A 16,624-nucleotide genomic window follows, 5' to 3' on the forward strand; every position below is an offset into this window, starting at 1 on the left:
GTGTCCAGGAACACGTGCCGGGCTCCCAGTGCCAACTTGAACACACCTGTGGACAATGTCCCGACTCAGAGGGAAGGAGGAGGGGCTGAGGGCCTGCTGTTACTGCCCATCCTGTATCTTCCCTTCCAGGGCCACTTGCATATGATCAGAAGCCCCTGACCCCGAACCCTGACAGCCAGGCCAGCAGGAGGGCACCTTGGAAGAGGGGGCAGCAGCCCTTCTAAGTCCACAAAACACACTTGCAGGGATCTGGTGGGTAGATGCCCTGACATGGGGGACAAAGCCCCACTGGCTATCCATGACCTGGGGACTGAACCCCTGACCTGAAATGAAAGGCCCTTGGACTCTGGACACACTGCCCTCAAGACTAACTCCATGCCCTACATGGTCCTGGGGCCAGGCCTGCCATGCCTGTGGTGGGACCTGCTCACTGTGGCCCTTGTTCCTGGGGAGGCCCTGGGCACGACCATGCTGGGCACAGCCGCCTGGGCCAGGGCAGGGCCCCCTTCCAGCATCACACAGGGTACTGGGGTGAACAGTGCCCCCGAGTTGGGCTTGTCTGGGAGCAGAGGCTTTGCAGGTGGGTTGTTGGGATGAGGGGAGCAGGGGCTGAACCCAGCCACTGCCAACTTCACAACAGAGGCAGAGAGGCCACAGTCAGCAGAGAAGGGACTGAGGCCCCAGAGACTGTGGGAGGAACGGCGTCTGCTCATAGGGGAGAAGGGCAGTCGAGCCTCGGACCCCTTGGTCTTGAGCTCTGACCTCTGGGACTGTAGGATAAACTGCTCTCCTGTTAAAAGCCTGCCAATGTATCTGGAGTGCGGTGGGTGTGGGGGGATGTGGCCATCCTCGCAGGGGTGGTGTCCTGGGAGGGTGGGGCAGGGTTCTGGTTTCTCCCAGAGCTGGTGTTCAAGGACAGGGAGCAGGAGGCCACGGAGCAGGTGTGTCTAGAGGGCAGGATGTACCCTAGCCTGGAAACCACATCTGGGATGGACGGAGGCTGAGTTGAGGGCCCTGTGGCAGAAGCCAACTGCACCACCCAGCTCTAGAGAATGTTGTCTGCGTCTGTCCAGTCCCCCACCCCGTGGGCAGGGCCCAGTGCAGAGTGCCCAGGAGCAGCTCAGACCTGCAGACTGGCAGGGCATCTGCAGTCCCATCTGCATCCAGGCCACCCCCATGCAGGCTTCATATGGCCATCTCCGACCTGCCAGTGATGAGAAGGCAGTGACCCAGAGAGGTGGCCACCTTCAGGGAGGTAAGTCACGCAGCAAGGACGGCATGGGCTTCAAAGAACATCCACTGTCCCCTTTCCTCATAGGAAAGTATTTGTGCAAAACCTGGGGCTGGACGGTGCCCAGTGTCCACTAAAGATGCCCAAAGACCCTGCTTACTCCCTCCTGGCCTCAGGCCCTGGGCACCTTTGTAGCACCTCGGTTCAAGCCATGCCTGGGGCAGTCGTGCAGGGGAACCAACATTCTGCCCTCTTGGGTTGCTGGGTCCATGTGTCTTCATTCATTATGAAATTGTCCCTGTCCCTTCTGACCTCTGAGAGGCCCATTCACCCATTGGGTTGCTCCAGCTCTGTCCCCAGAACAGCACAAGTCCCTGTTTGTTGGAAACCATCCATCATCTGGACAGGTGTCAGTGGACAGCCAGCAGCAGCCACATATGTGTACTGCAGCCTCAGCCCTTACCTGCTCGGTGGTGCCTGTCAGGTGGGGCAGATGAGCTGCCCACTTCCAGCCTGCCCTGCTGACACGTGGGAGATGAGTGCTGCCAACCATGAAGTGCCTTCCATGCAGACACATGGCCCCAGCCTCTCATCTTTTGAAACTAATTTGCAAAATGCCCACTAAATGCTTGAGCACTGTCATCTGCCTGTGAGTGCAAGGGGGGACCAGGAGAGGGACCCTCCCTGGCATGCAGTTGGTGCTCAGTAAGTACTGGCCTAACTGGCAATGGCATGAGAAACTTCAGTGCCTCCAACATACTGGGACTGCTTCTGCACTACAGAACACTTGAGGCTGGATGATCTGTAATCCACAGAAATTCTGCTGGGTATCATTGGTTCAGTGGTCCCAGGGACTCAGGAGGCTGAGGCAGAACGGCAAGTTCAAGCCCAGCCTGGGCACCTTAGTAAGACCCTGTCTCAAAACAAAGTATAAAATAGACTGGGGCATGGCCCAGTGGTAGAGCACCCTGGGCCAAAAAACAAACACCCTCTTGCTGTGTTGGGCCAAGGGGGGAAAGGCGAGACACTGGGCCAGCCCAGGACCAGGCCCTGTGGACAGAACACCGCACCCAGATCAGGCCACCGTGTGGTCGGCAACCTGCTGGGGTCTCTGGGACAGCAGTGAAGGTGAAGTGCTTGGTTTACAACAGATGGGCCCCTGGTCCTTGCCTCCATGGGAAAGGGTCTGTGGGGAGGGGCATGGGGCACCAAGGCTCCCATGTGCTGTGCCCATGTCTGCATTTCTACAGGGCTCACGTGGCTTCTGGAATCTAAAATGATAAATAGAACTGGAGCTAACACTTGGTTTGGGAAAGCAGTTGTTCTACAGAAGAGAGTCTAGGTTTTGTCCCCTTGCTAGGGAGCTCCTAGGTGGCGGAAGGTGCTAGAGGTGGCAGGGTGGGGGGCCTACTCCTGCTGTCTCCAGGGTCTTTCCTGCCTGGCAGAAGCACCAGAGCCACAGACCATGCCAGCCTCCTGGGAAACACAAGGTCAAAGGCCCTCAAGCCAAGCTACTGTGGCCAGACCCAGGGGTGACTGGGGGCTGTGGGCGAGGCAGGAGCACCCCAGGCTTCCCAGCACCCTATCTTACACATGTGAGAGGCCGAGGCTCTTGTCATCTGCACTCCCTGGCTCCCTATGGCCCCGACTCCCTCCTCAGCACAGAGCCCCATCTGCAGAGGACGGGGCTGGGTGGGGGCAGGATGACAGGCTCTGCACATAGGGGCCCCAGCCTCGCCACCTACCCCAGCAGCCAAACAAGCCCTGGATGCGCCATGGTGGCCTGTAGCTCTGGGATGCCAGGGACCATGTCACAGGCACAGGCCAACCCATGCCTCGAGGACCTGCCTCAGCCACCCTGCCATTGGAGCCCCTGCACACCACTCTTCTGGCTCCCAGGAGCTCTGAGGGTCTAGGACTGGGGCTGCTGCTCAGCACACGCTGCCGTGGTGCCCAGGGCTAGCCCCACTCATTTGACTTCTCCTGCCTGGCTCCTGGAGAGGGGTCCAGTGACCTGCCCAGGGCCCACCCACTACAGCCCCTCTATCCCGAGCCCTGCACCATCACAGGGGTCCCAGCAGAGCCAGGCTGCCCCTCCCCTCCAGCAAAGTCAGGCTTCACATGGAGCTGGAGCCGGTGTGGGTAGTGCCGCTGGGTCCAGCTGGCCTGCAGCTGTGATTCCTTGCCTTGATCAAAACCCCTTCCCTGCAGCCTGGATGCCACAGTGGCTCCCAAGGGAACCCATGGAGTGGTCCTAGGGTCCCCACCCATCACTTAGTGTGTTAGCCAGGTTCTGCAGACCTGAGGACGGCCCCTGGTCCCAGTCTCAGAGGAAGGAGCCTGAGACTCAGGGGTGGCAGGGTCCCTGTCCAGGTTCCTCCAGCATAGGGGCATCAGAGCAGCCCTTGTGACCTCACCCCTACTCAATGCTCTACAAGGCCCTGCTCAAGGGACATCACACCCTGAGGTCCTGTGGGTCAGTGCTGATGTGCCTCTGGGGACACACTCCAACACTGGGCTGGTTTGGGCATGCTGACCTGAGTGCTTCTGACTCTTGCCCTGTTGGGCCAGCCTCACAGCCCAGCAGGGAGTCCTCCAGACACGGTGGCATGGCCTTGTCCCTGAGGGAAATGGCTGTAGCACCAGTGGGGCATCACCTCCCCAGGGCATGGGGCAGGTGGCCCAGCCCTTGTTAAACCCTGGGGCACAGCAGCAGAGGCTGTCCCAAGTGGTCAGCCAGCTCAGGTTGGCACAGTACACCCCTTCTGCAGGGGCAGACCGAGTCAGAGGATAAGGACAAGGGGTTCCCTGTGACTCCATCCAGATGCTGCTGGCAGGCAGGGTCTAGTGGGCACAGGACCAGGTAAATCTATGCACAGGGAGGACCTGTAGACACCCATGAGGCTATGATTTATAAAGTTCAGTTCTAACTGGTCTCACTGGTATCTCAGCCAGTGTGCCAAGGACCCAGGAGCTGTCTCAGGAGGGCTCAGAGTGCCAGCCCTCTGGCTGCAAGGCTGCTGAGGCCCATGTAGCCAGTCCCACAAACAAGCCCCCAGGGCAAGGGGGCAACCCATCCATGAGTGGAGAACAGTTCTGACCAGGTGGTGCAGAGTACCCAAAGGTGCTCAGCACCTGCGCTGTGACAGAGCAGGGTGTCTAGAACAGGCCTGGATAATGGGGCAACAGAGGGAAGGGGTTACAGCAGGTGCAGATGGTGTCAAGGCCAAGGGCAGAACTGCAAAGTGAAGTGTGGTTCAGAGTGATAGGTCACATAGGGGGAGGGCCACCTCCATCTCACAGGTGCTTCCTGAAGTCGCTGCAGGACCCTCAGAGCCCTTGGACCAGTCTTGCCCACAAAGCAGCTCCGTAGAGAATCGCAACCATTGGAAGTTGTGTGGGAAGCTCCTGTGCCCTTGGGGCTGTGCAGGGGGCCTGGGCAGCCGGGAAGGAGGAAGGCCCAGCCAGGGGGCTTCACTCTCCTACACTGGCCAGTCCCTGCCAGAGCCCACACCTCAGCCTTGCTGCTTCTCCCGTCTTTCACAACTAGATTTCTCTTTTGCTTACGTAAGCTAGGCAAGAGCTCTGTCAATGGTGGGTGCCTGCAATCCCAGGGGCTTGGGAGTCTGAGGCAACAGGATCATGAGTTCAAAGCCAGCCTCAGCAACTTAGTGAGGCCCTGTCTCAAAACAAAATATAAAAGAGGGCTGTGGATGTGGTTCAGTGGTGAAGCATTCCTGGGCTCAACCCCCAATATAAAACAAAACACTTTGCCACTGACCTACAGCTCAGCCCTTTTTATTTATTTTATTTTTTAAAGAGAGAGGTGAGAGAGAGAGAGAGAGAGAGAGAGAGAGAGAGAGAGAGAGAACTTTTGATATTTATTTTTCAGTTTTTGGCGGATACAACATCTTTGTATGTGGTGCTGAGGATCGAACCCGGGCCGCAAGCATACCAGGCGAGTGCTCTACCGCTTGAGCCACATCCCCAGCCCCCCTTTTTATTTTTTGAGACAGGGTCTTGTTAAATTGCTTAGGGCCTTGGTAAGTTGCTGAGGCTTGTCTTGAACTTGGATCCTCCTGCCTCAGTCTCCTGAGCTACAGAGGATCATAGGCATGTGCCACGGCACCTGTCACGAAAATTGGATCTTCAAGAGAAAACCTGAGGCTGCTGTCCTCAATGGACAACTAGACTCCTCTGGTGTAAGTGGGTCTTGGTACATGAGAATGCTGACTTCCAGCCACCTGGAGGAACAGGCTAGCCTCAGATGAGGAGTGGGGTGCAGACACATGCCCCTGGGACTCTGCTGTGTCCCTGCAATGCCGGTGGCTCCCAGGAAAAAAGCATCCTCTGACCTGCATACAGTGGCCATGCCTATGATCCCAGCAACTTGGGAGGCTGAGAAAGAGGGATGGCAAGTTCAAGGCCAGCTGGTCAACTTAATGGGACCCTGTCTTAAAATAAAAATTAAAAAGGGCTGGGAATGTGGCTCAGTGAGAGTGAACCCCTGGATTCAATCCTCAGGACCAAGAAACAAAAACAAAGACAACAGAACACCCCAGCATCCTCTGAGCGCGAAGAGGAACACTGACTGCAGATATGTACACGTGATCCTCCCATCATGACTCACCAGGCCACAAAGAAACTGCTGGCCCTGCCTGGTCTTATGCAGTGGGAGGTACAGGCACTTGCCCCCTGTGGGGTGTACACAGCACACCCATACTACTGGCTGCCTGGAGGCCCCTCGGCACCCTCACCAGGCTGCCCCCTCCCACCTGTCAGGGCCCACTCTGCCTAGATACTCTCTCCTACAAAATTATTTATTGGCATGGGAGCAGATGGTAGCCAGGGTCAGCTAAGTGTGAAGAACTGGGCACAGAGGTCATCCTGCCGGCCCAGCAGGCCTTGAGCTGGGATGAATTCCAGGGGCACTGGCTCGGGCCCCTTCCTCTTGAGGTCCTGCTCAAAGACCTGTAAGGACAGAAAATAGGCCTGGGCTCATGCTCGGTAGGTCCCTGGGCCCCCCACTCCTACTCTGGCTTCGTCAGGTCCTGCTCAAAGCCCTGTAAGAACAGACACCAGCGCAGGGCTCGTGCTTGGGGGTCCCACAACCCTTCTCACCTCGAAGGCAGAGAGCTCCAGGAGGGGCGCAATGCTGACCTCTGCGACAGACAGCACCTGATTGATGACGCTGGCGGCTCTGGACACTTCAGGGTGGTAGTGCTGCTGGAGAGTCTAGGAAGGGCACATGGCTGTCACTGACACCACAGCTTCAGCAACCCCTGCCACGCACTCCACATGTGTGCTCCCCATCCAGGGCCTTTGTGGGGCCAGCCCCACATGGGTAGGAGTGTTGAGCACTCAGGCCTGCAGAGCCCTGAGCAAGGGAGGACCCAAGGCTGTCACAGTGCAGCTCTCATCAGGGACAGAGCAGCAGTCTTAGGGAACAGGCTCCCCAAGGAACCCAGGTGACGGGGCACAAGGCCACACAGTGTCCTCCAAGGCCCAGGCACCCACCTGCAGCTCCCAGAGGCAGCTCTCCAGGGCTCGGCTCTTGGCCGGGTCATCCTCCTCAGGGTCATAGGGATCACTGTCCATCTCTAGGAATGAGATCCAGGATTTGAGGCTGTCTGGGCTCTCTGGGGCAGTGGGCACGGGAAAGGGTCCTCCCTGACATCCCCGAGGCCACCCTAACCTGACTCACCAGGGCTTTGCGGGCGGTGCACCAGCACACGGCAGGCAGGGTGCCTGCGCAGCAGGTTGCAGATGAAGGGCAGGACCATGAGCAGGGCCTCTGGGGGTGCCGTCAGGGCCAGGCGGGCTAGGCGCTTGGCGAAAGCAGCCACCAGGTACGCAGGGAGATGGCTGGACAGGGAGTGGGGCATGAGCCACCAGGGCCAGCCACCTGCCCCTCTCTGCCCCAGGCAGCAGCACCAGAGCTACGTAGGGTCAGGCTGCTCTGAGGCCAGGCCAGTACTTCTGGACACTCACGAGGACGACAGGAAGAGGTCAGCCAAGTGGAAGAAGCGGGCTCGGTACTTGACATGGAAGACAGATGGGTCCAGGAGGCCGTAGAGCTTCCGGTAGAAGTCAGGGTATTCCCTGGGGGACACAGGGCCACACAGGAGCTAGATCCCCAGGGAATCATGGTTTCAGCCCCTCCATCCCTGGGCAGGTCCTGGGGGTTCCCTCCACTATTCTGACCCTCAAGGAGAGACATGTCAGCAAGGAGGTATATCAAGCCTGAAAGCAAGGGGAAGGTCTAATCCCCCAGACTGCTACTTACAAATTGTGCTTGTGAATCAGGATAAAAAGTCCATTCAAGGCCAAAAGGCTGATGGCACCCCCTGCAAAAGACAGAGAGGTGAACCTCTCACCCATTTAGGGGGTACTGCTCCCAGGCAGCTGCCCACCCCCACTGTCCTGGCTTGCAGCAGGAACCCAGCAGCTGCACAGCTAGAGGCTACCCAACTGCTGGCCACTGCCTGAGGCCACATGAAAGGATGAGCCAGGAGTGACTGGACTTTCACAACCAGCACACCCCAAATTCAGACCCCACGGCTAAGCAGGGCCACTCACCCACATCACAGGCACTGGTGAGGAAGTCGATCATGAGGGTGGGCTGGGCCAGGTGGGGGAGGATGGAGTCATGCATCACCAGGAGCACCTTCTTGTAGAGGCTGAGGGGCAGCTGGGGCAGCAATGCAGGTCAGGTGCAGCCAGCCCACCCCCATCACAATGAGGGCACCCCACCCCACCAGGCCCTACCTTGTGCTTAAGGAAGCTGAGCCACATAGCCTGGAATGCTCTCCTGTGCTCCTGCAATGGGACCAGGCTGCACACGTACCCTGCCACCTGCCCCCCAGCCTGCAGCCATCCCCTGCCCTCCAGCCTGCCCCCCAGCCTGTAGCCAGCCCTCTGCCCTCTTGCCTGCCCACCAGCCTGTAGCCAGCCCTCTGCCTTCTTGCCTGCACCCCAGGCTGCAGCCAGCCCCCTGCCCTCTTCCCACCCACATTCGGTTGGGAACCTCCCAAGTCCTTGAACTTGAGAACCCTAGAATGGGTTTTGTAGCACCAGGGCTCATATCTGCTGGGGAGAAAATCTCAGCACAAGAAAGATAAGCATGTTCCTCACAGTGTGAAGAAAAGAAAGACTTGAGGGTTAAAGCCAGCCACAAGGTGACAGGTGGAGATGGCTCAGGGAACAGTGTGAAGCACACACAGGCACTGCCTATAGCCAGGAAGTACTATCAGGGAAGACTGTCCACACCACCAAAATATCTTACCCTCAAATGAGTGACCTTCCACTTGTCTGACAGCTCTGCAAAAAGGACAAGGCCCAGACCATTCAGTACGCAGGCAAAAGGCCCTGCTCTGCTGGCCCTCCCACCAGGGTCTGTGCCCTGGTGCTCCTGCTGCCTTGGACACTCACCTGCATGCTTCACGTAGAAGCTGGAGAGATCATGCTCCTGGCGAGGCAGGCTCACGGCGCTCAGCAGAGTAAAAGCATTGTTCCAGAAGATGACGGACGGCTGCAGAGATCTGGCCTGAGCATCAGGTACCACATCCTCCCTGCCCCAACCCCAGGAGACACCAGGACACAGGCAAACCAGACCCAGCAACTCACCTCAGGCTGCTGGTTGGTGACCTGAGCCACGGCATCTGAGGCAGCCTGCATTGTATGGTAGCGAATGTCGTCAAACTCCAGGTACTCCCGGAACTGAGAGAGGAGCAGGCTGTGGTCCTCTGCAGGTGAGACCAGGCCTCTCACCACTGCCTGGGGGAAACGGGCAGGGTGACGCCTCTGCCCCCACCCAGTCCCAGTACCACCAGACAGGATACTTCAGCCTCACCAAGCCCCATGCTACACCAAACTCCTCTCCATAGCCAAGGGACACTCAGGAGTCTCTCTAACCCCACAATGTAGCATGAGGCAGGAATATCACACCTCCCATCCCACAGCCACCTGCTCAGGTAGCCCACTCCTGGGGGCCCCTGGACCCACCAGCTACTTACCCTGAAAAGTGTGCGGGGGAACAGGTAATGGCCATCCCACTTGGGCTGCTCCAGGGGGTGTGTTCCTTCCAGCTGTACAAACTTCATAAGTGTCCCAAGGGCCAGCTCCTGGGAAGCATGGGAGGCAGAGCTTACACCAGCCCCTGAGCCCCTCACAGCCAGGCCTAGGGCTGCCAGGAGGTACGAGGGAAAGGTGACCCCGCCTCATCTTGCTCTGCTCATTGCCAGCCATGGTTCTGGACCTCCACACCCACCCACAAGGCAGGTGATATGACTTCATTAAGATAAGTAGGTACAGAGTTCCTGTCGAGGTCTGGGCCGGTGGGGCACACACAGGCCAGGTCCGCATCCTGGCATCTGGTAAGAAGTGTGCCACAGTAAACCTCACAACCTAAGCGGAAACTCAAGAGTAAGAGGCCAGATGCAGAGCAGGGCCCAGTTCTAAAACCAGAACTACACACTCAGCACCCTTGGGGCCAGACACTATGAAACAGGCACATGTGAGGGGACAGGAACAGCAGAACTGCATCTGGTTAGAAAGCAACCTCATTGAGACAGCCTGGAAAAAGAATTCCACATCCACAGCCCAGGACCCCTGCTTTATGGACGGAGAGCCTAGAAGGCTGGGAGTGCAGGAAACAGACAGAGAAAGCAAACCCCGAGACAGAGCCTCACCTTGACCTGAAAGGCAGGGTGGGCCAAGAGCTCCCCCAGGCGATTGCAGCAGCTGCAATAGCGGTGTCTCATCCACACCTTGTACTTGCGCATGGCTCCCTGGGACCCTGCAGGGAGGGTTAGGGTGACATACTGCAGCCCTGGCATAGCCCCACCCTCCCATGCCCTCTATCACTACTGGTGAAAACAGCCACTAGGGCCCCTAGACCCAAGCAAGGACCAGCCATTCTCTGGTTTCTGCAAAGTGGGGAAGAAGGTCACCTCTAGCACTGCCCCAACCAGGATCCCAGGGGCATGGCACTTTCTCTTCCCTCTCTTGGCCCCAAAACATGGCTGCCCCAAATACTGGGACTCAGCCCCAATTGCAACTGATGGCTGGCATCGAACTACACAGCCGGGTATGGACGTCACTCCTTAGCCGCGTCTAGTCAGACATCGCCAGGGGCATCTTTCTCCCCGAGCAACCACCAAGAGAATCCTCAAGCTGGCCGGGGGCCTCCTCCGCGAAAAGTGCACGCCCTGTGACAGGCTGGGGGGTCTCATCCCACGTGACGAGGCCTCCCTCCGATCCATGCTGGAGTCGAGGCCTGGCCGCTCACCTGCCATGACCGTGTCCTCAGAGGGCAGCTGGCCCACGTACAGCTCACCCCGCTCCAGCAAAGCTCCAAAAAGTCGGCTGCACGCGCGGACTGCTTCCAGGACCTCCTCATGGTCCTCGGACTGCGGGGGAGGTGGGCCGCGCCCGGGTGAGCCGCGCCGCTGGCCCTCAGCCGCCCGGACCCTCCGCCCGGGGCCCGGCCTCCGCCAACCCGGCCCGGCCCGGCCTCCGCCAACCCGGCCCGGCCCGGCCCTCCGCCGCCCCGCAGCGCCCGCCACCTGCAGTGCGGCCAGGACGTCGAACACGGCGTTGGCCTCGCCGCGGCTGGACAGCACCGCCTGCACCAGGCGGCCTAGCGCTCGGCGGGGATCGCAGGGTCGCCCGCGCTCGGCCTCCCCTTCCATCTCCATGCTTTGCCGGCCGCGCGGGGAACAGGGCCGGCGCCGGCGCGCTGGTGATGACACCCGACGCGCCCGTGACGTCCCGCCGGCGCGCCCGCGGCGCCGTCGTGACGTCACCACCGCGCGCCGAGAAGAGGTGGCTGTGGCGATGGCGTTGTTCCACGTAGCGCGGTACCCGGGCCCCGGGGCGGCGGAGGCCTGGGCGGCGGAGGCCGGGGCGGGCGGCCGGGCCCGCGTGCTGCTCGAGCGCCTGCAGTGTCGGGCCCGCGAGCGGCAGCAGCAACAGCGGGAGCCCGCGCCCGTCCAGGCTGACGCACGGTGCGCGGAGGCGGCCGGCAGGCGGCGGCGGCGGCGGCCCCGGCGGCGGCGGCGGGCGAGCGGGAGTCCGGACGCGCGGCTGACGAAGCGGCGCCGAGAGCTGGGCGAGGGCGCGGACGAGAGCGAGGACGCAGGTGCGCCGGTGGTGGGCGCGAGGGGCGCGGGGCCTCGCTCCCTGGCCGGCGGCGGGGCTGACTGGCGAGTGTGCGGCGCAGGGACCAGCGAGTCGGCGCCAGAACAGCGCAGTGCGCACGCCGAGTCTCCGGAGCAGGAGGCTGGGGGCCCGGCCCCCGGCCCGGTGCTTGGAGGCTTCGCGAGGAGGAAGACGCCGAAGGTGAGCAGCCGAGGGGGCCGGCGGCGGTTCCGCGCGCCCCGTGCCCCTGCCGGAGCAGGGAGCGGTGGTGAGAAGTCCGGTGGGGACGTGCAGAGCTGCTGGGGTGTGCGCTGGGCAGAGGCCCGCGCTGGCCCTTAGGCGGGAAGGACGCGAGTTCTGGTCGAGGGGCCCTGGGCGCAGCCGTGAATGGAGTCAGGTGGTTGTGGCCACAGGCGGGTCTGCTGGAACCCACTTTCGTGTTTGAAGGCAGGCAGGACAGTGGCTGCTGGCGGCTGGGGAAGAGCTGAGACTGGTCAAAAGGTTTCTACCTTGTGGGTCCAGAGGACTCTGGTAAATTGTGGTCTTTATTGCATTTGGGGTAGGTCCAGCCTTTCCTACCAGCATGGCTGGCTAAGCCAAGCTTTGTCAGGAAGAATGTCACTGAGGATCTTGTTCCCATCGAGAACATCCCCGAGGTGCATCCTGACCTGCAGAAGCAGCTGCGTGCACATGGCATCTCAGCTTACTTTCCAGGTGCCCTTCCCTGGGCCAGCAGATGGGGCTGGGGCACCCCTCACAGCACCCCACCTGTGAGAGCCCCTCTGGTGTGTGTGGGCATGGGGCTTGTGGTTCCTCCTGGCCTGTTGCTGTCTTTGAGCAGAGGTGCTCTGGGAGAGTCAACTTGATGCGCTCCCTGTCCAGTCCAGGCAGCGGTGATTCCTGCTCTCCTGGAAAGTGTGGCCAGTGGGTTCCTGGTGAGCAGAGGTGGCTACCAACCCAGCGACCTCTGTGTTTCTGCCCCAACGGGCAGTGGGAAGACATTGGCCTTTGTCATTCCTGTGGTGCAGGTGGGTATCACTTTGCTTCGTTTTCTGGTCAGGGGTGGATGGCAGAGAGCCGGCTCTGCTGACAGGCAGCCCATCCTCCCTGTAGGCCCTGATGCACCGAGTGGTCTGCCAGGTGCGTGCACTGGTGGTGTTGCCCACCAAGGAGCTGGCCCAGCAGGTACATAGACCCCCATACCTGTAAGCCTATGCCCCCAGCCTGAGCTGACCTGCTGGGTGTGTGGGTGCTCAGCCAGAGTCCTTGGCACTGTCCTGGAGGGCCAGCTTGTCCCCAGGCCAATGGCAGACCTCTCCTGTAGGTGAGCAAAGTGTTCAACGTCTACACAGATGCCACACCTCTGCGGGTTGCCCTGGTTACTGGACAGAAGTCTTTGGCTAAAGAACAGGAGAGCCTTGTCCAAAAGACGTAGGTTCTGTGGGTAGTGGGCTCTCTGGGGGTCTCTGCTCTGCCCACCCGTGTTGGGTGGGGGTCAATGCTATGTGCATGAGGTGGTCTGTGCTTGCCATCAGAAGGCCCTGCATGGTGCTTCCCTTGTGAACCACTCTTGTTTGTAGAACAGATGGCTACCGCTGCCTGGCCGACATCGTGGTGGCCACACCTGGCCGCCTGGTGGACCACATTGACCAGACCCCAGGATTTAGCCTTCAGCAGCTCCGTTTTTTGGTAGGCTGCCTGCCGGGAGGCCCAGACTCCTTGCTGAGGATGGACCTGGCAAGGAATTTCTGCCAGCCAACGTGGTTTTGCCTGCAGGTAGTTGACGAGGCTGATCGCATGATAGACAGCATGCACCAGTCTTGGCTGCCACGGGTGGTAGCCGCGGCCTTCCATAGTGAGGGCCCTGCAGACCCCTGTGTCCTACTCCAGAGAAGGCAGCCCCAAGCAGTGACCGCCGCCAGGTATCCTGTTGTGCTGGGGCTGACCCCTTTCCTCCATGCTTGCATGCTAAGGGAAGGCCACGTACTCCCCGATGGTGTTCTGTGTGCACTGGGACCTGTGAGGTACCTGTCCTACTGATACCCTCTTCTTTCCAGCACCTGCCGTCCCCAGATGCCTTTGCAGAAGCTGCTATTCTCAGCTACCCTGACCCAGAACCCTGAGAAGTTGCAGCGGCTCGGCCTCTACCAGCCCCGGCTCTTCTCCACAGGGCTGACGCACAGGGACCCCCAAGACAGGGATGTGGAGACAGACGGGGACTCGGGGGGGAAATACACCTTTCCTGTGGGGCTCACAGTAAGTGAGGGGGTAAGAGGGGTGGGTGGTGCCAGGCCCAGGGCTTCTGCCCACCTGCCGTCTTCCGCAGCACCACTACGTGCCCTGCAGCCTCAGCTCCAAGCCACTGGCCGTCCTGCACTTGGTCCTCAGGACGAGCGTCTCCAGGGCCCTGTGTTTCACCAACTCCCGAGAGCACTCTCACAGGTGAGCAGGGCGGGAGTGTGTGGCTGGTGAGCTGCGCCCCGGCCCTGGCCTGCAGCTTCCTCTCTGCATAGGCTCTTCCTACTGGCGCAAGCTTTTGGGGGTGTGAACGTGGCTGAGTTTTCCTCCCGCTACGGGCCTGGCCAGAGGAGGAAAATCTTGAAGCACTTCGAACAGGGCAAGATCCAGCTGTGAGTACAGGGAGGGGACTGCCTGTGGAGTTGGGGTGCTTGCCCCAGCTGTCACCCTGGGCCTACTGAAGGGTGCTTCTTCCTGGAAACTGTGCTCCTGAGTCTGGGGTACATTTCCGAAAAGGCCTGGGGTTTCCCTTTAGTGCGGCGGTCATGGCTGTATGCGTCCTGCTTCTGGCTCAGCTGGGTTTTAGGCTGGGGGTCCCTATTGCTGCTGGGCAGGACCACAGGGCTGTGTGCTTTCAGCCTCATCAGCACTGATGCCACCGCCCGTGGCATCGATGTGCAGGGTGTGGAGCTGGTGATCAACTACGATGCCCCCCAGTACCTGAGGACCTACGTGCACCGGTGAGGGCTGGTAGCAGTGGCCACTTGGGCTTCCAGGCTTGTGAGCTCCTGAGTGTGGGACGGGTGGCGGGTGACCAGGGAGAAGCCACTGTTCCCGTCGTACATCTGTGTGATTTTAGGGTGGGGAGGACAGCTCGAGCTGGGAGAACTGGACAGGCCTTCACGCTGCTCCTCAAGGTGCAGGTGAGGTGGTGCATCTCTGTGGGACACTGGGGAGGCTGTTGCCGCAGAGGGTTCTGGGACGGGTTGAGACCCTCCCACACGAGGCTTCTTCCCTGTAGGAGAGGCGGTTCCTCCGGATGCTGGCCGAAGCTGGGGCACCTGAGCTATTGAGGCACGAGATCCCCAGTGAGCTGCTGCAGCCGATGGTTCCTCAGTACGAGGAAGCCTTGTCCCAGCTGGAGAAGACCATCAAGGTGAGGTCTGCCGGGGCCAGCGGTCCTGCAAGTCAGCCTCATTCTAGAGTAGTCACGGTGTAGACAAGAGCCAGAAGCAGGGGCCTGACACCTGGCCCTCGAACTCCTGGCCCAAGGCCAGCGGTGATGCTTGCTGAGCAAGATCCCGTCCTCTGAGGGTCCAGGGGGCTGGGAGTGCTCACTTCAAGCCTCCTTCTCTCTCCCACAGGAGGAGCAGAAACAGAAGGTGGCCTAGGCTGCTGGGCGCATCTCTGTTCCCGACCACCCCAGGTTCCTGAAGCAGCAGTGGTGACTCAGCCCTCTCCCCCATGGCTCCTGTGCTGGGCAGCCCAGAGCTCAGCTGGGTCTGCCAGATAGGGACCCTTGCCCAAGGCTGTGTACCACGTCCTGGGGCAAGCTGGTCTTGAGCCCTGTGGTGCTGCTGGAACCTGTGGTGTGCTTGCCTGAGGGCTGGGGTCCCCTCAGACAATGCCAGATGTCATGCTTCTGACATCAGCGTCCCACCTCCTGGGCAGCCCTGCTGTGTGACCAGATGGGAGGCAGCCCGGCCAGGAGACCTGAGCCTCATGCTGATTGATGCTTGGCCATCACCCGGCCCAGGGCAGACCCAAAGCAGTGGGGTCCTGTGAGTGGGATAGGAGATTCAGAAGCACCTCTGTTTATGAGAAGCCTTTTAGAAATTTCATGATAATAAATTTTTTAAAAACAGCTACTAATTGATTTATTTGAAGAAAACACAATGTGGTATGAGTGACAGTGCAGGGCCTGGAGTACTCTGCCCAGGGCTCCAGTGTGCCAAGATGGTGTTCCCCCCTGGGAGCTCCTGCTCCTCTGCCTGGCAGGGCACACCAGAAGACCAGTCTGCACAGGAGGCAGGCTCGGCCCGGGGGCCCTGGGCTTGGGAAGGACTCCTGCCATCCTCTGTCCGGGCCCTGGCTCCCAGGTGGGCTATACTTGTCCTGCCACCTGCATGCACATGCTGTTCCTGTGCTTTCAACACTCCTCTTCCACAGTCATCCAGAAAATCCCTGCTGCCTGACTCCCCCAACATAGCACGTCCATGCCACACCTTCCTTGGCCAGTACCTGCCCTTCACTTCCTCATGCTGACCACCAGGACTGAGTTCCTTGAGGCCAGACGTTGGCTTTCTACTTCTAGTAGGTGATTAAAATGCAAACGGACAGCTGGTGTTGTGGTGGCTACACCTGTGAGCCCAGCTGCTCAGGAGGCTGACTAGTTCAAGGCCTGTCAGGGGAACTTACTGAGACTGTCTTAAAATATCAAAGGGCTGGGGTGTAGCTCAGTGGTAGAGCACCCCTGGGTTCAACCCTCAGTCCTGGGGGTAAAAAAAGGTGGGGGTCCTTTCCAGGGAGCCCTGCTGCCCAGGGATACAGACCCACCTCACCTGCAGGCCAGGTCAACAGCACTTGCAAGCAGTGTAGGCTGAGGAAGCTGGGGGTCTGATGGGTGTGGTGAGGGGGCTTCCAAAAGCAGTTGAGATAGAAGGCCGTGGGGTGGAGGGCAGGAGGCATAGAGGTGGGGCAGCAGGCAGGTGACAAACCAGTCTGCCTGCAGGATCCTCCATGGCAGCAGCCCAGTCCTTGGCAGGGGGCACCTTCTCAGATATCTGCTGAGAAAAGCTTCCCTGGCCACCCTCATACCAGGGCAGCAGGGGCAGCCAAAACGGGAGGGAGGGGCTCCTGGTGGAGGCTGGACAGCCGCCCTCTCAGTAGAGGCCTGGGGCACAGCCCAGAGAGGCTTATGGCCACAATCCGGTGAGTGACATCTGAGCAGAAGCCGCCAGAGTGCTGGCTGCAGGGCTGAGGTGCTGCCCTCCTGAGCCTGTGGCCCCAGCCCCA

General features: G+C 60.1%; 2 protein-coding genes across 6 annotated transcripts; one reads left to right on the forward strand and one right to left on the reverse strand.

The window, feature by feature from the left end:
• Positions 1 to 5,013: 5,013 nt before the first annotated feature.
• Positions 5,014 to 10,954, reverse strand: Noc4l (nucleolar complex associated 4 homolog). 4 transcript variants are annotated; one of them, XM_076866277.2, is made up of 15 exons: positions 10,798 to 10,954; positions 10,521 to 10,641; positions 9,922 to 10,028; positions 9,247 to 9,354; positions 8,858 to 8,950; positions 8,663 to 8,762; positions 8,517 to 8,551; positions 8,000 to 8,050; positions 7,811 to 7,922; positions 7,518 to 7,578; positions 7,223 to 7,333; positions 6,936 to 7,096; positions 6,749 to 6,831; positions 6,353 to 6,466; positions 5,014 to 6,202 (listed from the first exon to the last, which is right to left on the reverse strand). In XM_076866277.2, the coding sequence occupies exons 1-15, from the start codon at positions 10,927 to 10,929 to the stop codon at positions 6,083 to 6,085; spliced, it is 1,509 nt and encodes a 502-aa protein (XP_076722392.1). In that variant the 5' UTR covers positions 10,930 to 10,954; the 3' UTR covers positions 5,014 to 6,082. The 4 variants fall into 4 exon arrangements, with proteins under 4 accessions (XP_076722392.1, XP_076722384.1, XP_076722377.1 ...); XM_076866269.2 differs by having other exon boundaries at positions 8,663 to 8,777; XM_076866262.2 differs by having other exon boundaries at positions 8,858 to 9,007.
• A 107-nt stretch (positions 10,955 to 11,061) lies between these two features.
• On the forward strand, positions 11,062 to 15,444 carry Ddx51 (DEAD-box helicase 51). 2 transcript variants are annotated; one of them, XM_076866298.1, is made up of 15 exons: positions 11,062 to 11,372; positions 11,454 to 11,572; positions 11,935 to 12,085; positions 12,254 to 12,399; positions 12,485 to 12,556; positions 12,696 to 12,802; positions 12,952 to 13,060; positions 13,148 to 13,293; positions 13,429 to 13,627; positions 13,698 to 13,813; positions 13,885 to 14,001; positions 14,248 to 14,349; positions 14,469 to 14,532; positions 14,631 to 14,765; positions 14,974 to 15,444. In XM_076866298.1, the coding sequence occupies exons 1-15, from the start codon at positions 11,069 to 11,071 to the stop codon at positions 14,998 to 15,000; spliced, it is 1,914 nt and encodes a 637-aa protein (XP_076722413.1). In that variant the 5' UTR covers positions 11,062 to 11,068; the 3' UTR covers positions 15,001 to 15,444. The 2 variants fall into 2 exon arrangements, with proteins under 2 accessions (XP_076722413.1, XP_076722402.1); XM_076866287.1 differs by having other exon boundaries at positions 11,062 to 11,572.
• The last annotated feature ends 1,180 nt before the right edge of the window (positions 15,445 to 16,624 follow it).

This window comes from Callospermophilus lateralis, chromosome 1, assembly GCF_048772815.1.
Source record: "Callospermophilus lateralis isolate mCalLat2 chromosome 1, mCalLat2.hap1, whole genome shotgun sequence".
Classification (NCBI taxonomy): Eukaryota; Metazoa; Chordata; class Mammalia; order Rodentia; family Sciuridae; genus Callospermophilus; species Callospermophilus lateralis.